The 22,479-nt window shown below is 34.6% G+C and overlaps 1 protein-coding gene and 1 long non-coding RNA gene across 3 annotated transcripts in view; one reads left to right on the forward strand and one right to left on the reverse strand.

The window, feature by feature from the left end:
- LOC109271899 (uncharacterized) overlaps positions 1 to 16,328 on the reverse strand; it is a 46,740-nt gene extending 30,412 nt beyond the window's left edge. For both annotated transcript variants that reach the window (XR_002082160.2, XR_008418419.1), the window contains exons 1-3: positions 16,195 to 16,328; positions 8,921 to 9,017; positions 1,222 to 1,353 (exon numbers count right to left, since the gene is read on the reverse strand). This is a non-coding gene — a long non-coding RNA (uncharacterized LOC109271899). The remainder of the gene's footprint in view (positions 1 to 1,221; positions 1,354 to 8,920; positions 9,018 to 16,194) is intronic.
- The window catches only part of DPYD (dihydropyrimidine dehydrogenase), an 850,732-nt gene that overhangs the window by 418,788 nt on the left and 409,465 nt on the right, over positions 1 to 22,479 (forward strand). Inside the window, exon 12 of the mRNA XM_019457587.2 lies at positions 11,007 to 11,191. Within this exon, the coding sequence (XP_019313132.1) occupies positions 11,007 to 11,191 (185 nt within the window). The remainder of the gene's footprint in view (positions 1 to 11,006; positions 11,192 to 22,479) is intronic.

A 22,479-nucleotide genomic window follows, 5' to 3' on the forward strand; every position in this document is an offset into this window, starting at 1 on the left:
ACAGAGGAAAGATTTAAATATGTGTGTCCATTTTGGCTCCTGCTCTTCCCCCTACTTCTCTCTGTATATCTTATCTGGTCTAAATTATATTGACAATAGGACTGTAGGGTATTCATATTTTAATCCAAAGTACCCCTGGAACAGTCCCAAGGATTAACTGAATAAAGGGATGAATGAAGAGTTAGATGGATGTTGGGATGAACAGAATACAATGGATGACTGCTTTATTCAAAATGAAAATCCACAGTAAAAACAGAAGCATATGGAAGTGGTATTTATGTACAGTGTCATATATAAGGCAGCAAATCTTCATTCTGTCGAGGGAACAGTCAGATGCTGGACACTCTCAGTTGCATAAAGAAGATAGTCTCCTTACTGGTCATCTTGCTTTTTCTCTTGCTTCTATATAACCCTACCAGAATCAGCCCTTATAAACAGAAATTATATCATGTCATTCCTCTATTCCAAACCCTCCAGTCATTTCCTACTTTATTTAGAATAAAATTCTTCTCATAGCTTATAAAGTCCTCCTTGATGAAGTCCCTACTTTCCCCTCCACACCCCACTTTACCTTGTATCCTTTCTTTCTCCCACTTCCCTCTACTCTTCAAGTGCATCAACCTCACCTCACCTTAATGCCTCTGTGGTGCTTCCCTCTGCCTGCAGTGATCTGCCTCGAGGTCATCACATGCTGGCTTATTCTTACCCTTAAGAATATTTTCCCTCAGATGTCATCTCATCAAAGAGCCCTCTGTGACCCTCCATCTCCCTAGATCTAAAGCACCTGTCCCCCTTTTCACTTCCTTTAGCTTATAACACCCCCTTCAATGTAATCCTCTTCATAACCATTTTCACTATCATAAAATTCACTTACTTGTTTACTTTCTGTTTCTTGAATCTTCTGCCAAGTGAAATGCATAGCCCACAAGGACAGGTCTCTTATCTACAGTTTACTCTAGTGCCTACAGCAGGATTTAGTACATAGTAGACAATAAATATTTGCTAATTGAATGAATGAATGCAAGCCAGTGCCTTAAGTTTTTTCCTATGCAGTCATTATTAAACTCCTGGAAAGGGTATCCTGTATGCACTGCCTTGCCATCTTTGTCAGATCCTTTGTCCTTAACCCCTTTTTTTTCTGCCTTTCACTCTCATCATTTACCTGCAAATGTCATCTTTTTACTGCTCATTGACCTTGACATCACCAAGTTAGGTACCTACCTTACATTTCTCTTGTATTTTACACTTCTTGAAATTATCTCTTCTTGGTTTGCATGGCTCAGAAATACCTTGAATCTCATGAGATGCTGATAATTCCCCCTCTGACTTTAGTTCAGGTTGTGCTTGCTGCCACTGTAAAAAATAACTGGTTGACTCTTACCTGGATTTATGTTTTTGATGAACTTTATCCATCTTTATGACTATATCTTATCCCAAGGCATAGGACTCTCTCCTGAATTCTAGGTATATATCTCCAAATACCCCTAAAGACCTCTGGGCTTTTCCAGTTGGTACATCTGTAAGTGATCTGTAGTTAGGTTCAAATCCTAAGAGTGTGACTTGCATAACTTACCTCACTCTCAGTTTCCTCAACCGTACAATTGAAATAACATCTATTTTGTGAGGATTCAAAGAGACAATATGTATGTTGCCTAGATCAGAATCAACCATGAGTTCATGGAGGCATTCTCAATAAATGTCATTATTATCATTATGAACACAATAACCTTTGCCAATACCAAAGTATTTCTTAACTGCATCGTAATAAACCCATGCTCTATATAAAGAAGCTGTATTTTTGAATTATGCATTTACTGATGTACTAAAATTATTTAAAATATATTCTACTGTATGTTTTAAGTTTGCATTGAAGTATGCCTACAAACGATTGACAGGGAAAAAAACAGGCATAAGATGGATATCAAAAAATAACATTAATGAGCTGCTAAAGCTAAAATTACAGGAACTTATGAAATTGGTTAAACATAAAAACCATTAAACTGTTTACTGAAGCTTCACAGATATACTGAAGCTAATGAGCATTTCTGCTATTTAAATAAGCCCAAATTGAACACACATTACATGGATACATAATTAGTCATGGCAGTCAAACACACATAGACTTACTTTTAAAGCTCTATTTAGGGAATCTTTTCCATTTGATTTATTTTGTTAATTAAAATATTTTTCAGGATTCACTTATATTTTAATAATATTGTTTTCACCAGTAGTATAATTTACTACTAGCTTTCTATTTGTTTTTATTTATGCCTTAAATGTAGCAAATAGGGACTTATATTAAACATTTTTCTTAATCCCTTTCTTTAATTATTTATATCACTTGATGATATCATTCAGCATTTTAAAAGGTTCTTTCACTGAGAAGTATATATAGAATATTTCAGTAGCCTTTCTTTTTTCACTGTCTCCTAATTATCAAGAAGTATTAAGCACCCAAATGTGCATAGAATTATGATGATTATGGTCCAAATCAGATTAAAGAATGATCTATTCCTTCCAGGAGTTTGTAGTCTTAAGTAGATGGTATCATTGAATATAAATAAGTAAATCAAAGTACAGCATTTGGGAATCCAACAGAGAATTTGAAAACAATCCCCATATATTTCCTTCAAGGACATTGACCTCCTTGAGGAGATCTCTTCCAGTTAAAATGAAATCAAATCTTCAAGGAGTTTAGGGTTTTAAATAGATGAAATTATTGCAGAGAAAATAAGCAAATCAAGGTGAAGTGCTTGGACAATTTTAATTCTTAATTGATTAGTTGGTCAGTTTAGGAAATGAGAATGGCACTCCCTGTAGAATACAAGTAAAAGGAGTTGCTACAGGCTAGTATTGACATCCATTTTCTTTTTTCTTTTCCTTTTTTTTTTTTTTGTATTTAACTTGGGGAGCTTAAACTTGTTCTAAGCATGGAAGGGAGGAGAATTAAATCTGTATTTTCCCACTGCCTGAATTCTACAAGCGTATATAAACTGAACATTATTTAACCATAACAATAGGAAAATTGGAATAGTTAAATCAATCAAATTAACCAAGTGGATATTCTTTCCTAGTCAGTGTGTTTGTCACTATAGAAGTTTTTTTTTAGAAGCTTTTTTTTTTTAAATAAAAGGAAAATATTTGGATTTCCTCCCGCAATGAGCTTTCTCTAATTGTGGAAGTATGATACACAGGAAGAATAATCAAGACAGGATAATATGAGTGCCAAATAAATAGAATGGACAGATATTACATTTTTTCAACCAAAAAGCATTCATCAAGTTCCTTTTATGTACCAGTTTGTGCTAGATGCTGGGGAAGAAGCTGACTCAGGTATGGTCCTTAAACTCAAGGAGTGGTGGAGGCAAAGCAAATAACTAAAATGAAGTCACATAGTGACTAGGTTAACAGAAAGTGGTTGTGGTTAATTTACCAAAAAGGGAAAAGAAAAGTTTCCACTGGAAGAGTTGACCTAAAGGGTATTTATCTGTAAAGCTGGTCGAGATTAGAATTTGCTGTGGTTTTTCCAATCCCTTCTGCTTCATTTTAGTTCCTTCCCAGTTGTGAAGCTTTAAGAGACCCTTGTTGGACCATTCCTGGCTTTTCCTTGCCCCCACACCAAAGGTCAGTGGCAAGGAGGGCTTTGGAGTCAGAACTAACTGGATTTGAATACCAGCTCTGCCACCCCTTGGCTCTATTTAAGATGGTAATATGTACCTTAAAGAGTTGTTTTGTGGTCTAAATGAGATTATTATATAGAATTGTACAGTATTATACCTGCCTCAAACAGGGGATCAGTAAATATTGATTGTTTTTCTTAATGTTCTTCATTAAGTGAAGATGATATGAGATGTAAGAAGTAACTAGGAGAGTTGCCTTTAGATGAATTGCCAGAACATGGTAACTGATTGGATGTCGAGTTTATTGAAGAGAGAAGATTCAAAGATTATGCTAAGATTTTTAGGATTTATTTCTAGGTACTTTGACAAAGGAGACTAGGAAAAAGCAGAAGTGGAGATTAAAGAGTGATCATGGAGGCAGGTGGAAAATCAGAAAGTGTCGTGTCATTGAAGGCAAGCTAAGGGACATTTATGAGGAAGAAGTGGTCATCTGTTAAATGCTGCTGCAAAATGGAAAAGGCAGTGCCACAATTAAGGTGAGACAAGTGAGGTACCTACCTGCACTTGAGCCTAAGGTTCTGAACATAAAGATCTTCTTAAGTTTTTTTCTTTGGGTGCCTCACCCACCTTACCCCTAGTTTTCCTGAAGCAAGGTAATCACTGAGAAGAGTCATTGGATGTGGCAACCTAGAGCTAATTAATCATTTTAGTGAGAAAAGTTTTAGTGAAGCTTTGGGAGGCAAATGCAGATCTGGAATGGTTTTAAAACGGGAGATACTGTACATGTAGATACATGCTTATAAGAAACAATTCAGAGGGGGTGGATGATAATAGAATATGCAATCTAGGGAGAAAATCCCTAGGTTACCTAAGAAAGACGAGAGGATCAGATTCTAGGACTCATGTGGAGGTACTGGCCTTTGATAAGGAGAGTTTAGTAATTGTTATAAACAAGAAGGAAGAGAGAGAGAGAATGGATACAGATTCAGTAAGTTTGTAGTGTGGACAATGGGAAGACCGGGGAGTTCCCATATAATAACCTCTGCGTTCTTTATGAAATATGAGACAAGGTCTTCTCCTGACAGCAGGGACAAGAAAAAAGAGCTTCATCCATCAAAAGTTTGAGGAGAAGAGGAAAGAAATAGCGGTCACAATGAGTAAAAGACTTGAAAGAGCAAACTTACTAATGTCAATCGAGAGATGGTGAAAGGCCCAGGAGAAGCTTGTGAACTGGGTTTTAGAAGTGATGATTTGGAAGGGACAGTACAACATCCACACTGGAATCTCTAACAGGCAACTACAAGTGCCAGAATAAAAGAGCTCAAGGTTGTGTTTGAAGTCATTTTCATAGAGATGAAGTTAAAGGCACATGACTGGGAAGAGGAAGAGGAGATGAGGAGGTGCCAGACCCCAAGAAGGAAAGTTTAAAGATAAGGAGAGCCTGAATACTGTAGCATTCTGCAAGTCAAAGAAAGAGATTAACATTAATGTGATATAAGTATTGGATGCTACAGGAAGGCAGAAGGGAGGACTGAGGTCACAGAATTTAGGGACCATGGAGACCATGTTTTTATTAAAGGGACAGACTGGAAGGAATAATTGGGTGGTGAAGAAAGAAGGCAGTCAGTATAAATTACCCTAAAATTAGGTAAAGGAAGAAGTTAGAGTGAGAAAAGAGAACCATTCCAAAACTAAAGTTTTTCAAAATAGGATTTGAGAAGAGAGGAGAAATATGAGAAATACAGTATCCTAAGGAGAGTAAGAGATGATATTTGAGGTCCTGAAGAAATGGGAACGTGCACAATAAAGGTTAACTTTTGTGGGGTTTACAGAAGGACAATGATGAATCTTCACTGTGAGTTCCATTGTGTTTGTGAATGGATTGCATATTGATTCAAATACTTAGAGGCAGAAGGGGGATGTGAAGAAAAGCTCATGCCATCCAGAGTTAATATTTTTTTAAACATTAAAAAAAAATTTTTAATGTTATTTTTGAGAGAGAGAGAGAGACAGAGCATGAGCATGGGAGGGGCAGAGAGTGAGGGAGACACAGAATCTGAAGCAGGCTCTAAGCTCTGAGCTGTCAGCACAGAGCCTGATGTGGGGCTCGAACCCATGAACTGTGAGATTTATGACCTGAGCTGAAGTTGGATGCTCAACCGATTGAGCCACCCAGGCGCCCCAGGAATTGATATTTTTAGTGGAAGGCATTCTCTGGTTCTTTCCCTTCCTTACCCCAGATTATTCTATTGAAACAGAACTCTGATATCCTGGCCCTGTAATTAGAATTCATTTGCTCTTGGAGAGATTTTGCTTTCAGCTTTGAATCACTGAGATTATTGCCTCAGCTCACCTTTTTGTTTCATGTGCTTTGGTCCTATTGGCTAATAGGTTATGCAAAATTAAACAACAAGCATATAGATGAATTCATCCATGTTTTCAAAATATCATTTTATTATAAATGTTGAAATTTTTTATCCCCCTATTGTTTTATAGCATATCAAACACTTCAAAGAATACTAATAATCCTTCTTCATTATGATTCCTGTTGTATTGTTTTATTGTTTATGCAGAATTAATTTATATTTATGTACTAAAATATAACATTCTTGACATCTTTTTATAAATACTGAGAAATATACTTGTCATATGCTTGTGGGTTTCTCTTCTACGTATATGACAGCACAGCTACATCAGTTTAATTGACCTTGGCAATCTGCATCTGCTAGTGATGTGTCCCTGAGGGACGGTTTCTGCAATTTTAAGCTGTGGCTTATTGAAGAACTTGTGTGTCACAATACAATTAAGTCTATATAAAAAAATCATTTCATGCATAACATTAAATTGACTAAAAGTTCCTATTTCAAAACCATTTCTTGTTTTAAAGCTACCTCGGAGTGTCTTTGTTTTTTAAATAAGCTCATTCGAACATAGTAGTAATTAAAGCAGAAAATTAACATAAATCTTGAATGTTTGGTATGAATTAAGGATGTTTTCGTTCTTTTTAAAGACTGCATAAAATTCCAGGCACCATATCACTTAACACATTTCTCTCCCATTTGCAGAATAATATAGACTGTGAATAAGCATGTTTTAGGGTTCTTTTTCAAGTTCTTTTTCTGTTCAACTATGGAGCTATTGGGACATATGCTGCAGTCTCCATCAAGATGCAATCTCATGGAAATCCGTGGTAAAAGTGCTCATATCATAACAGAAAATCCCTCTTCCCTCACTCCCGTTATTTTATAAACAAGGAAGAAAAAAAATACAGTCCTTCTATTAATATTCATTTAACACTTCATAGGAAATAGCAAGTAGTTATTTGGTTTGCAAATGTAAATATACATTTTTCATCCACTTATGCTTTCACTCCTTCCAAGCTAGATAAAGGCAGAACAGAAGATGTGCTTCTGAGATTTATTTTCATTGTATTTCAACTTAAATGTATCAGCAGAGATGTAAGTGAGCTGTGTGTGAGGAGTTCATAGAAGGATAGTTACAATGATGAGGAGGATGAAAGTCTTCCTCGTAAGAAACAGCTAAATAAAAGAACTTCTTTCTGACAAATTATGCATAATATGCACATGGATTTTTTTCACTGAATCCTTGATTTCAGTTCTAAATTGAATACTTTGGAGCTTACAAAATATGGTTAAATAATGGGAATAACTGCTATATCTCAGAAGAGTCATTGAAGTCATAAAAGGTATTATTTGGATCCATAAACTGAGTCAAAGTTTCAATAAATTGATGGATCATCTCCCTCCATTGCTTTCCCTCTATTTTATTGTAAATGCTGAAATACACATATACATACATACACAGATATAGATCATCTACTTAAATATAGAGTCCACTGTGCCAACAGGGAAATGATCCTAATCATTTGATGTTCAAGTTGTAATGAATACTCATTCTTGCATTAGCTGCTTAGTGCTACTGATAGAAAACATTTTTTTTTACCTACTGTAGAATTTTATATTCATATAAATTTGTCCATGCTTTGTTTTTCCAAAGATCCTTTGTAGGTATCAATAAGTCAAAAGATTAGGTATTAAAGTGGAAACAAATGATCTCTATTTTGACTGATGTAAGCTTTGCTGTAATATTTAATAACATCACAACCAACTGCTTAGCCTCATTTTTTTTCTATTTATTTTTTAAATCAAACTATGGAGATGCTAAACTTTAAGGCCTCTAAAAAGATTAGGGGGAAAATTGAGTACATAGTTTTTAAAAGTGGGCTGAAATAATTTTCAATACAAAAGAAAAATCCTTTCTATTTTGGCACACGGTATCAGAGAGTTGTTTGATCATTAGTGAGGTTAGTTGGATATCACAAATAATAAAACAATTAAAACAGTTAATATTCAGGCCCAAGTCTTCAAGGTATAAATGAATCAAATATTGAGGAAATAGCATGTTTCAAGAGTAAACATGAGTATGTATGAGTGTGTAGGGACATAAAATAATACATACATAATGGAAAGACCCATGAATAGAATTGTGCTTTTGAATTCACAAATAAATGATCCTAGGTGGCTTATGGTGTTGGTGCTAAATATTTTAAGAATTGCAAGATTTACTTATTAAACTTACAGTAACATCTCCTAACTACTTATTGACTGAGTCAGTGATAGAGATCTAATAGTAAAGTAAATCATACTATTTACATTTTTAAGTCATAAGAAATTATAAAATGCATTATAAAATTAAACTTCAGTTTAATTCAATGAGCATTTATTCAGCACCTATTGTGTATAATGCACTGTATTTAATGGTAAGTTTAACTTTTATGAGGCCTGAAGCTTATATAATTTGAAGATTCTTTTATCTAAAAGAAAAAAATTACAAATTCAAATTTAGGCACAGGGCCTTAAAAAAGGACCATGCAAGTGAGAGAGCCTGAAGCTTAAGCTTCAATAACTTCACAGTATATATGTCTTTGACTCTAATAGCTGCTATGGGAAATCAAAGATAACTAAGGCATAATCCCTACCTTGCTCAAGCTTAGAGTGAAATCTGTGCTAACCTTCAAGGATACTTCTGTAAAAAAATGAGAAAAATGTATAAAAGGGCTTTGATCTCCTGGTGAAATAATTTTGAATTCCTTCTCATTTAAAAATCTTTATTTCAGTTCTCTATATAGAGCAAAGTTGTACCAAAGTCTTGGACAAATAAGGTCATTTCTTATACAGGAGAATTATATTTTACTCTATTTCCCATTACATACACCATTCAATGATGGTATGTTCCAGTTACCATTATTACAACAGGTTGAACTGACAAGCCATACTCACCATTGACTTTTTTGCAACTCAGATAACTATCAACAGATGGTAGTGATGATCTGTTATGATGTGGGGAACAAATGATAAAGGTGTCTTTTCATGTGACCTTTAAAGACATTAGAAAAATCTTCTCAAAATGCCATTCTGCATTGAAAATAATTACATGAATATTTAATTTTACTCTCGATGAAAGGTGAAATCACATCAGAGATATAAACAGTATTAGATTTTTGAATAAAAACCTGAGCACAATAGCACTAATCCAGCTGCTCGTTCATTCGTTCATTCATTCACTCATCTACTGAATTGCGTGTCTCTTATGCTACAAGTACTGTACTAGGCTTTGTGGTACAGTACCCAATAGCATGGACACATTGCTATTCTCATGGAACCTACAGTCTTGTAGGGAACACACAAAGTAATTCCTCAATAGTTTTCTAAAATTCTAATATTTTTCAAGTAGAAAAACTACAAAGGTTTATTTTTGTGTCTTATTTTTCCATTTTTATTGAGAAGAAATGGTTTTAGATATCAGAATAACATTTTTTTTAACATTTGCTTATTTTCCTTTAAACTAACTCATTAATTTGTTAAACAACTAACTTTTGTGTTCCAAAATCTTACAGTCTCTTTAGTTTAAGTTGTTATATTCTCTTTTGAATTAAAGACTAGCTCCACAAGTCTGTCTTGAGATGCTGTACTTAAAATCCATGACAGGAAAACCTGGAGAGAACATTTAATCCTAAACACTGGCTCAGTTTGCTCCATTATATACGGTGCTATCAACCTTTATGCCCTTCTCTTGTTGAACCCTTTCTATAACTTACATTCTCTTCCATGATCTCTTCCAAATATCTGGATTATGTGTCTACTCAAAGATTCCTTTACATATTTTTCTTCTTTTTTTTAATTTGTTTTTAATGTTTATTTTTGAGACAGAAAGAGACAGACAATGAGCGGGGGAGTGGCTGAGAAAGAGGGAGACACAGAATCCAAAGCAGGCTCCAGGCTCCGAGCTGTCAGCAGAAAGCCAGACACGGGTCTCGAACTCATGGATGGTGAGATCATGACCTGAGCCAAGTGGGACGCTACATGGACTGAGGCACACAGGCGCCCCACGTTAGATATTTTTCTTAAAGGAACTCAAAGTCTTCCTTTTCCATGACACTTTTAGATTTACTGGAGCACAGCAAATAACTTAAAATTCTTTAAAGAGCAGTTTCCACAAGGAACCAATGGTAGTGTTTGCATTTGTTGATTTCTATAAAATAAAAAGAAATTGAGGGGCACCTGGGTGGCTCAGTCGGTTAAGCATCCGACTTCAGCTCAGGTCATGATCTGATGGTTGGTGGGTTCCAGCCCCACTTTGGGCTCTGCACTGATGGAGATTCTGTCTCTATCTCTCTCTCTGCCCCTTCCGTGCTCGTGCTCTGTCTCTCTCTCTTAAATATAAATAAAACATTAAAAAAAAATTTTAAAAGAAATTGATGGCTTATGTAGCTATATTGTGGGTCCATCAAATTGCTTAGCATTAGGTGCGAATAATTTGGTGAAAATGTAGAAGGCTTTGTTTTGTTTATAAAATTTCTTGTTGTGAAAGGAGACTGGCCATTCACCCAAATTCACAATATAACTTACATCTGTGACACACAGGAACAAATTTAGGATCTTATGAGTGATATCATATTTGTGAAAATAATGGTATAGACAAACAAAATTTTAGAAAATTCATTTTATATTCATTTAAAGGGATTTAAATGGATTATATGCACATTCAAACATGTGAAAGGCTGTACTTTCCTTCTTCATGGATCTGTACTTCTTATACATAAATACCAGAGCTGAAGTATTGCCCAAATATGTAGTCTTTAATACCTACCTGTGATGTATACTTTGAATTGGTTAAATCAGTATGCCTTGAATATATTATTAACTCAGATATTTCATTAACTTTCCATTTTTATGGTTCATTAAAACCAGTTGTTTGAGTCCCTAGAACAATAATTAAGTCATAATTTTTTTAATTTTCAAATTATTGTTATGTGATGCACAAATCAGTCATTGCCTCTTATCTTTCACTTTTTTTTTCTTACAGTAAAAGAAGCCTTGAGCCCTCTAAAATTTAACAGATGGAATCTCCCAGAAGTAGATCCAGAAACTATGCAAACCAGTGAACCATGGGTGTTCGCAGGTGGTGATATTGTTGGTGTGGCTAACACTACAGTGGAATCAGTGAATGATGGAAAGCAGGCTTCTTGGTACATTCACAAATATATACAGGTAGGCATTTGCCATCACTTTCAGCCATTTTTTTTCCCAATGGTTACATACTTCCTCATTTATTTTTGCTACTCATTCATGACAGCATTTATATATGACATATAATAACCGTATATGAAATACATTATATACGTATATTAAGTTGGATAGAATTTTTTTAACATGGACTAGATAGCAGAACTGTTTAATTGATTGAGAGTTCAGTGTGCATTTCTACAGGGAAATGCCATGAAGTTACTAGTTCTTCTGTTTTCAAAATATTTATTAATGGCTTAAAGACATAGATAATACATTTATCAAATCTGGGTGGTACACAAGATGATAGCAGATAAGATCTATATTCCTAATGATCTTACACAGTCCAGAATACCATGTTGTCTGTCCATTTGAATCAGATGAGTTCCTATCCACTTCCCAAATTATGTACCTAATTGTGTACCAATTATGTACCTAATTGAAAAGAAAACAAGTATTTTATAAATTTCAATTGTAATTTTTCACTATTTAGGTTCATGATACAAATGCAGAATGTAAAAATGATAAAATATAAAGTCAAACATACTCTTACAGTAACTAGAGGGTCGTGGGGGAAAAAAGCCATAATTACTAGATATCAGTTGTCTTACTTTTTGACAAAATGCTTTGTTTTCTTCTTGCTCTATAATTTAATTAAACACAGATATAGTGATCTCCTTTATATAAAATGTTTCTGGAAAAATTTGCTCTTGTTAATAAAATTCTTCTTTTTTTCCTATTCAGGAAAGACCCCCTATTCATAACATGCTGTCTGCCTCTCTTCTTTCAGTTTCTTTTGTTTGTTTCTCACATGGTAATAAAATTTACTTTGTCTTTAATGTTTCCTTGAATAGTTTTCTTCCACTTTGCCATGACCATTTAGTCTTTTCTGGTTGTCCCCCTGCTTTTTCTGTAATCTGGGCAGGAACTACTTATCTACTAGGTAGAGCCTGGACCCAGTACTGATTATATCATGCTTTTTAGGCTCAATTCACTGACCTATTCCCACCTCAGCCCAGCGTCTCTGAGTAGTGGGGCTTGGGATGTTGTGGTCTGGGCATAATGTGGCATCACAGAAATACAGGGCTCTAAGAACGAGTGTAACCAGCCTCTGGGTCATGCATAGAGACAAAAGTGTGATTTAGGAAACAATGTGTTGTGGAGATGACAAATGTAAAATTAATAATGCTCTCCAAATCAGTATAAGTCAGAAGGAACTAGGCTAGGAAAAAAAAAAAAAAAAAAGGAAAAGGAATGCAATTTAACAGGCAGAAACCTGGAAACCCAAAGCAGAAAAGCTGGTTGTGGCTCCAGCTCCAGTCTCTGGAGCACCTGTACTTTGGAGAGTCCCCATGGCCTCAGACGTACACAGAGGAGCTGTTTGACAGGCTAGGATGGACTCCTAAATTGGCTCCTTTTGCTCTTTCCGTCATAAAACTTATCACCCTGTAGTTCTACTTCCTCATTTTATTTATTGTCACAGTACTCTCAAGGATCCCCATTGCACCTTCTCCTGCATAACTCTCTCATCTGTGTTTCCATCTGTGTTCTTCCATGTTCAGCTGTCCACTGGAAATCTTTACTTGTGTGCTGATGTATATTTCAGACTCACTGGACATCTCCACTTGGTTACCTACACTTCTCATTCGCTGCTTTAAACTAAATATGTGCTCCCGAACCTGTTCCACCTCCAGTATTTAACGTTTCTGGTACCCAGCTTCAAATCCTCTACATCAGTGTTCCTCAGATTTCTATTTTTTTTTTAATGTTTATTTGTTTGTGTGTGTGTGTGTGTGAGAGAGAGAGAGAGAGAGAGAGAGAGAGAGAATATGTATGTGTAGGGGAGGGGTGGAGGGAGAGGGAGACACAGAATCCGAAGCAGGCTCCAGGCTCTGAGCTGTCAGCACAGAGCCCAATGCAGGGCTCGAACTTACAGACCATGATATTATGACCTGAGCGGAAGCCGGTTGCTTCACTGACTGAGCCACCCAGGTACCCCTGTTCAGACTTCTAGATTACTGATTTCTAGATTACTCAGACTAATACAGTTTTCAAATCAATTTCAAAACCAAAATAGGGCTGACAGCTTCTTATTTCACTGTGTAATGGCGTTAAAGTAAGCCCTTAAACATGTTATAACATTTACTATATTACATATACAAGAAATATATTAGTAAGGAAGTTTATGAGAGAAGTAGGAAACAACACAGTCTCAGAATAAGAGATACTTCTAAAGAAAATAAGGTTGGAAGATTTACACTAGTGTGTTTACACACACACCTTTTTCTTAATATAAAATAACACTGTTGTGTACATCTTTACTTAGGAACTTTTTATCAAATTTTATTTTCCTCTTCTCTCTCTTGTATATCTGGTCAATTCTATCTCTGTAATGACTCTTTCATATGATTATTTTAATTTGCCTGTTTTTGGGGCCGAATACAATTTTTGGTTGACCAGACATCTCACTGACCGATCTGTTAACTTCTTGAAGAAATGAAAAGAGAGTCAGGAGATGAGAGAGAAGGCTCTTATGCTAGGTTTCAACCTAGTGAATGCATGAATTCAGTTCGCAGAACTAAAAATGATGGGAAGGCAGAGATGCTAAAGAGAATTGAAAGGTAAAATTGAATGAAGGACAGTGCAAAGGGCATGTGTTAATTTTTTTCTAAATATTTAAATCTATTTATAGATTTTAAATTAAAGTACATAGAGAATATTTACTATCTTTGTGATTGTGGTGGTTTTGTACTACTTCACAATTTTCATTCGAAAGGATTTCTAAAGATGTTTTTCTTTTGACTTTACTTTTATCTTTTTACTTCCCTGAATATAATAAATGTGTACTGAAAAAAATGAGCAGTCATTTTACTTAGCTTCTTCTTACCCATAAAAGAAACAGACTTTGAGGTATGATGAAAAAGAAAAGTGCACGTGCTTTAAAAATACATATTGCTAGGAACGATAGTGTTTGAAATATAAAATAAAAAATTCGTGACCGGTAAGAGTTTTGGATTTGGCTAAAGGCTTTAGACTTGTCAAACAAAGTGTTGAATTGCATTTTAAAGATGGAGTAGAAATGGAAGGCAGGTAAAATCTCTGTCAAGTAAAATCAACACTTCCACCTTCCTGCCTGTTGGTTGCAAAGTGCTAAGCAGTGATAAGACTAAAAAGGAACATATAGACAAAGTGAGATTTTTATTTCTCCACACTGTCATTAACTTAGTTCTGGCCTCTATCACCTCTTCAAATTGCCTCCACTTCTTCCCTTGTCAAATCCGATGAGCCTATGCTGCCACCAGGGTCATCTTTCTAGAGTATAAGTTTGATCCTAATTTCCTCATTTAAAACCCTTCAGAAGCTCCTTTTTGCAGTCAAGATAAAGCCCAAACTCCTTAACTTATGATGCCAACTTGAATTTTCCCCAGCACACCAAGATTTCTCCTGAATCTGGGCCTTTCCCCTACTCCACTCATGTCATCTGTCTAGATCCTACCTGTCCTTCAGCCTTTGAGTCCTCCTCTGCTTTCAGAAACACGTTGCTCCTTTGTGTTCTGTAGCGCTGTTTCCTGAGGGAAGCCTGCCTACTGATCTGTCTCTGCACAAGCCAGTGACCATGCTTGTGTATTGTTATGCCCTCAAAATAAAGAGCGTATTCATCTATTAAATAGGAGAAATGCATAGAGTGAGATAATTCATTTTAAAGGAATTGAAAGAGGAGTTAAGAAAACTAATGAGTTTGTTATATAAGTTCATTAACACTGTAAATAAATAATGTTTCCTTCAAGTGCAACATTCGTTAAGAAAAATTTTATAATGCCTTAATGTATTCATGAATGAAGGTTTATCACTGCTTGTCTTATGTTTTGTGTTAGTTTGGGAGGAAATGTAACATTAGATAGTATACTTTAAAAATGATTTAATACCCACATTATAGTATTAATTCACGCATACATTTATTGCGATTGGATACTTTGGATTTATTTGTAATATGCTTTTTCAGACACATGCGATTATTTAAAGATATCCTTGTTGGGATTTCAGTAATTCCCATAGTTGTCTGAAGAGAGCTCCACTTAAATTTTTTTAGTTAATTTGACCAGTTACCACTTATTGAGTACCAGCTGCTGGACTCAAGGCACTTGGCTTTGGGAGAGTACCAAAGTGAATAAATGAAGAGAGGTAACAAATACAGCAGCTGGAAATTTAGACTCTGAATTAAACAGACCTGATTTCAAACCCAGTTCTAACAGTTTTGAACCATGTGACCTCAGGCAAGTTACTTCATCACTTCAGGGCATGGTCTTTTCAGGGAAAAATAAACTATTTATTAATAAATGAGTAATGATAATTAGAGTTGTTAAAATGGTATTAGAGAAGAAATATATAATAGGAGATTTTGAATAGAAAAATAGTATAAGATTTTAACAGATGAAGATTTAAAGAAGCTATTTCAGGTAATTATAAAAGCATTTTATCTAGCCATTTATTTATTCATCCATATACATCCAGCTGCCTATCCACATAGTCATTCATGCGTGGAATCATTAATTAATTAATTAATTCATTCATTCAATAAACATTAAAAAAATAGTGCTATCTTCTTTAGATAGTACTCATCAGTAGATTTATAAATGTGAATTAAAACATGAAGCTTGCCATTAAAAATCTCACAGTCTGGTAGGGAAGACAGTTGTGTAAACATACATCTAATACAATATAATAAATGCACTAATAAAAAATGTAATGGCACAGGATGACATAGAAGAGATAATGATTGATTCTCTCTGGATGTGGGTATAGAATGTGGAGTCAGCAAAGGCTTCGCAAAAATCAAGATACAAATAAAGAAGGAGGATAAGAAAACCTGAGTGATTTGAACTACTGGAACTTAAAGGGGCTGCCAGATAAGACTATAGATCCTACTCACTGCCCAGGGGTACTCACAGAACGGGCACTCGACTGAAATCTGACCAAGCTCCACTCACCTAACAATGGTATCTTTTGTGCTGCTTCTATTCAGAGTGAGGAGTGCCTTCCTTGAATTTTCACAAAGGTGCTTTCTGCTTCTTTAAGCCTTGCACCTGTGCAATGGCTTCTTTTAATTTCACCAAAAGGCATTCTGGGTTAGTGGAGTCCCTAAACATAGACAATACGTAGGAAAAATGAGAGAAAAGATCTATAATTATACTGGGGTTAGAACATGATAAGAATGCCCAGTTTAGGATTTTAATCAGGGGTATGTAATGAGGCAGGAATGTGGTAGGAGTTGTTTGCATAAAAAGTGAGAGTGTCAGATCTTGTATTAATACAGAGAAAAACATTTTCCAATTTGTCAACATTTCTCTCTTTAAAAGTCATTATTTTAATATGAAACTTACTTGTCTTTATTTAGTGGTACCAATAAATGATCCAATATGACTTCAACTTTGTTGTTTATAATATTATGATGTTAGGAGTCCAGGCTTATTTGTTTTTTTCTTCTGCTTAAATAAGAATTACTGAATATCTGAGATAATTTTGGTAGTGTACCCAAAGAAAGAGTATGTAACTGAAAGAGTGACTATAGCGACACAAAAAAAATGTGTTTTAAAATTCATTTGCACTTTCACTTGAGTCTTTCCAGTGGATTTGTTTATTTAACCAGTGTGCACGTGTGGGGGTCTGTGTGTATGTATCTGTGTGTATGGGCACATGTATGTGGACAGGTGGATAGATAAAAGTTCTGTACTGGGAAAAAAGGAAATTAGCTGCATAAACTATGACCTTTCTTCTCTAAAGGTGCTTACAACAATGTGAATTCAAGGATTACCAATGTGAAATAGAAAACAAATATATGATATACATGAAGGAAAGCTAAATTTAGTGAAACCAATAAGTACTAAAGTAGTCAAAGACAGAGATCAATGTTAGCTAGAGTTATTAGAGAAGACTCACGAAAGAAGTGGTCCTTGGTTTTTATCCTCCTTGGAACGAACTGTTATATTTACTTGTTAGTTGTAATAATTACTACTATTTGTTTAGCCTCTATTACACATTGTACATTTTTTGGTTACCATGACCCAGGTCATGACTCAGGTCATGATCTCATAATTCATGGGTTTGAGCCCCACATCAAGCTCTACACTGGCAGCGTGGAGCCTGCTTGGGATTCTCTCTCTCCCTCTCTCTCTCTGCCCCTTCCTCTTCCCTGTTCCCATGTGCACATGCTTTCTTTCTCTCTCTGTCTCTCTCTCTCTCTCAAAAATAAATAACCATTTAAAAAGTGTATATATACCTTAACCAGAATAAGTGGCTAGAAAAGTTCTAAGATTATTAATATTCCACATCTCCTGACTTCCAGAGAAATAAAAGAGGGACAGTTAGCTCAATTAATATAATTAAACATGTAAATCTAATTGTTAATTGAGGATAAAGATGCAGCATTTAATTATATAGGTAAATCCAAAACATTCATTAACAATGAATTGGCTAAATCAAATACATTCCTTTAAAAAACAAACATAGGAATATAAAAAAGGTCTCTTATTCTATGAAACAAAAATCAATAATTAGTTGATAAATTTGAAAAAGTCAAAGTGGAAATTGTAAAAAGGATATATACATTGTTAAACATATCATTTTATTTTAAAACATAGATATTTTCTCCTTTTCATTTTTCTTTAAAAAAAAAAAGCAGGGTTGAATTCTTTTGTAGCCAAGGGTTACAGTTCTATCATGTTTCTTGTGTAAACCTATACATAATATACCACCTACAACTTCTAGTTTTGTTTTTTAAAGTGGAGAGCATTACCTTCAAGAAACATACCAAGCAATTTTCTGGATTTTTGTATGGTTGTCTTTTGTCATTTCATTTGTTTAACCCACATCTTATTTGATGCAATGACTTCTTTTTTCATCAACTCCCCTTTATTATATCTTTTGAAAGCATTCAACTTATTTTTCACAGAATTAGCCCCTTTCTTTTCACATTCCTATAGCTCTTCAATTTATATGATTTTATTTTACATTTATAACCAACACAAATGGGGTGAGGAACATAACACTGACTCAATAAATACACAACTCAGTGGTGGAATAAGAAGTCCATAGGCACACAGGGTACTCTACCCATTACAAAGATTCAACACTCCTTGTCTTCCCTTTGTATGTCTCACATAGGGAATGGAGAGAAGAAATTAATCCAGTAAGTCTGTTAGATGCAACCAACTTGTTAAGGGAACCTATAAAGTGTCTAAGGTCCTTCTTTACCAAAAGTATTTACAAAGTGTCATTATTAATTTACAAAAATGTTACTAATTTACCAAAATACGATTGTTTAGAAGGTTGGGAATTTACTTTGTTTTAGTATTAACATATAAACAAATTTTATTACAAAAAGTAGAGGTACATCGAGTGTATCTCGTCATGGTACATCCCCTACTAAGAACAAACGTGGAAATAGAATACAGGTTAAATTCTTCTAAATTCTAATCCTAGATAAGAGGCTTGTTTTCCCTGAAGTAGTCCTGGTAGTTCTGAGAAGATGATCTTACCAACATAGGACATTTTGTTAAATAAAATTGTTCCAAATATATGGAAACCATCATCTCAAAACCTACTGGTTTGATTACATCATTAGAGCAATCCTTAGCCATGTTATTAATTTAAATTTACTATCCCTTAGATACAACATTAAAACACCACAATATTTATTACTAGTAGTGGAAGGGATCAACTAAATATACATGTTGCTGCAAGGAAAGCACTTGTAGTGGTAAAAAGATAAATATTGAGTGACAAAAGACAAGCGTTATTAGTGGAAGAATAAATATGGAAAGCATAGAAGAAGGGATAGAAATTCAAATAAAGGAAAGAAATTATATAGAGATTCTTCAAATATAGGTAAATAATGAAAAGGAAAAGAAGACCTGGTTTCTTCCAGGTAGAATTCTTTCTGTGAAATTCAAAGACTATGAAGAACTGCAGAGAATAAGAAAGGAGGCATTGGGACATTAAGCATTAAAAACAAAACAAAACAAAACAAAACAAAAAAACCTTCTGGTTGCTGTGTTTACAAATGACTTTGGGAGTCACTGAATTGAAGTTGAATGGTTACAGAATATTATTTATACACTGCCACCATTTGAGGTCAGCTTTCATCAACAACAAAAAGTTAATTTTGGTTTAGTTTCAATGGTTCAACTACATATATGAGTTTGTCTATGTGCATCCTCCCAAATGATAGTCTTTTTTTCTTCCTCAAACTTTATCCTTTATTTAATATGCTGTATTCCTATAATAAGAATCTGTGTTAAGGTGCCTGATACTGTTTTGATTTTATTTATGAATCTATGTTATTCCTTCCAGCTTGTCAATTCCCCTTGAAACTAATTCTTGTGGCAGAATAATCTTAGAAGATAGACACAAATATTCTGGCTTCATACTAGGACTAAAATGTCTTTTGTAACCTATAAAATCACAGAGCACAGGTGTCTTTTAAGTTTTACCTTTCTACAGTGTTTTCCAGCTCTACAGTGAGGCTTATATGATATTTTAATGAAGATTATAATGAAGTTCTGTAGCAGTTAATGTGATTCTACTCAGTTGTATATAGTATATGGGTACATTTTAAAATAGATGTTTGTAAAATTCTTCAAAACTATCATAAATTCCTTGCGTTGATGACCTACTTTTCTACTGCTCGAGGTTTTTGTGTATTTTCTTTTGGTTTGATTGAGGTGTAAAAGAATCAGTAGTTGTTGAGGGAACTAGGTGTCTCAGGGGATTAGTAATGAGATACAGAGCCTTTAACCTCTTGGTCACTAGTTCAAATTTGCCTCAGGTCAAGAGTGACAGAAAGTCATTACCATCTGATGGCAGTTCAATAGGCTATGTGAAATGAATTTGTGATTTCAGTACCTAATGGAGAGAGATCCATGCCAAAATCCCACCATAGAGCGAGTAAGTACAAACTGGTAGTTGTGATTTTAGTTTGAAGAGAAAGGAGGAGTCCAGTCATTGCTAACTATTCCATTTCTTTCTTTGAGCTGTGACTTCTTTCGGTGGATTTGTTGATGGAATGAATGGCATGGGAAAACTAGGCTTGCCCTAGTGTTGGTTTGTGATTTGAGGCCATGAGATGCACATCCATAGGAATCCCTATCTGTCATTGTTGCTAATGAGGTACAATTCAGCATTACTAAATTGACTTTTAAAAAGTGATTTCAGTCCCAGATGGTGATTCATTCAAGATTGAAAGTTACATCATTCATGTCTCCTATTTCTTCAATGCCCTTCTGCATATATTTTTTTAAATGTTTCATTTTCCTTTTTAATCATATTATTAATTTTATCTACCTTTGGACATATGACTGAACATTTAGAGAGGCCTATTCATTCTTGTCAATCTTTCACATGAAAAATACTGAGTTAACAAACAAGAATAGAAAATTGTAAGGACACTTTGAAGATGGGGAATTAAAAATTGAGTGCAGTACGAAAGGATCATTGCTATAAAGCTAATTGAATTATGTGTATTCTTATCAATAAATGAAATCTTTCACCTTCTGCCACTTTTAGGGTTGGAGATTATGTGAGGGATTTTGTCTTTCTAATATCTTCAGTGAACAGTCAGGTTATTAAAACTATTTGATTTGGGGATCTCTTTTAAAGGAATTACCTTTCTAAAGAGGACAAAGGCAAATGTTTATACCTGAAAGATTTATAAGATCACAGTATTTTCTTCATAATGGAATATTTACATTTTTATTTTATATTGGACTCACTGACTTTCAAAAAGAACCTGCACTGTTGGATTGTAAGAATTTTAAAGCTATCTCTGATAATTTTTATGATGTGAAAATAAAGTCTAAAGGATGATAGCTACTGTGGCTCATATTAAAGATTACTGTTCTCTACAAAGGTGAGCAGTTGCTAAAAATATGACAGTCTGGGATTTTAGAAAACAAACTTAGAATAACTTTTCTATGCCCAAGTCTCTTGCTTAGAAGAACTTCAGTGCCAACTTTGAAGACACTTGTTATCATTATCATTGCTTAAAATATCATTTTAATTTCACATCTTCAAAGGCATTCTTTTGCCCTGAAATATACCAGTGGTTTCTACAATATCTGAAGAACTATGATTTGAGAATTAGAAATTTAAATTGCGCAGGCTGAATATTAGAGTATTTCCGTTACCCTTTGCAGGTTTTGAGGCAGCTTATTCGACCTTACAGTCTCACCAGGAAGCTAATGGGAAAGCCTTGCAGCAATCTTCACAGGAAAGTTTCCAAATGTCAAGTGTCATCTTTCCAGCTGTTAGATGAATGGGTAGCCAAGAGGCATTTATTTGGGTGTGCAGCCCCTGTGAAATCTGGGTGAGGCAAGAGAAAAGGCTATAATTTGGTGGTTAGTTTACCAGTATTGGTATAGTTGCAGATCTCCTTGCCAGGCAAAGGACTTCATTTTGTGGTTTAATGATTGACAGCCAACTGCAGTGTTCCTGCACTTAGAGAATAAAAAAATGCCTTAAAAAAAAAGAGGCATCATCAATATGTCATACTAATTTTTGAATCCTTCACTGCTTCAGATAAAAACAATCTTATCGACGGAGCTGGCTTCTTCCCTAAACCCTTCTCCAACTGAGAGGACGTAAGGCTTTTCAAATGACAACTGTATTAAAATCTTGAGACCTATTGAAAAAGTGTCCTTCAGTTTAAGATATATTGCAAACTCTTTAATTCCTGTGTTAAAAGAAGATTGATATGAATCATTGGTCATTGTCAGGTTGAAAAACAATGAATATCAATAAAAAGGCAGTTTTAAATCATAATGGATTCAATTTGAGATAGTGATAGACTCCAAAAAATAATATTGAAATATGTCATGGCTAAATGCTGTTTCCATGCTAAGCTTTTCCACTTGGTCAGGATCACTCTATTGAAATGACTTCAGCCCAATTTCTTGTTGGGAAACTATGCCTTTAGACAGAACTAGAATCGAAAGTGCATGTGTTCTCATTTTTATCCCTTCCAGTGAGAAATAGTAAAGTTAAATTTGCTTATAGTCATTGAAAAATGAAGTTATTTTGTTTATAAGTAAGCATACATTAAACCCTATAGATGGTCTATAGGGTTTGCCTTTTTGATGGTCGAGTCATGTTCATTTTTGCTGTAGTCCCTAGCTAATATTTTAAAATAATTATTAAGAATCGGAAGCTTGACACTTATTTCTGTTAAAATTTCTATTTGTAATAATGCATAGCTTTTTGTGTATGAAGGGGAATTTACT

The sequence above is a fragment of the Panthera pardus genome, unplaced genomic scaffold, assembly GCF_024362965.1.
Source record: "Panthera pardus isolate Hobbes unplaced genomic scaffold, ASM2436296v1 HiC_scaffold_11, whole genome shotgun sequence".
NCBI lineage: Eukaryota > Metazoa > Chordata > Mammalia > Carnivora > Felidae > Panthera > Panthera pardus.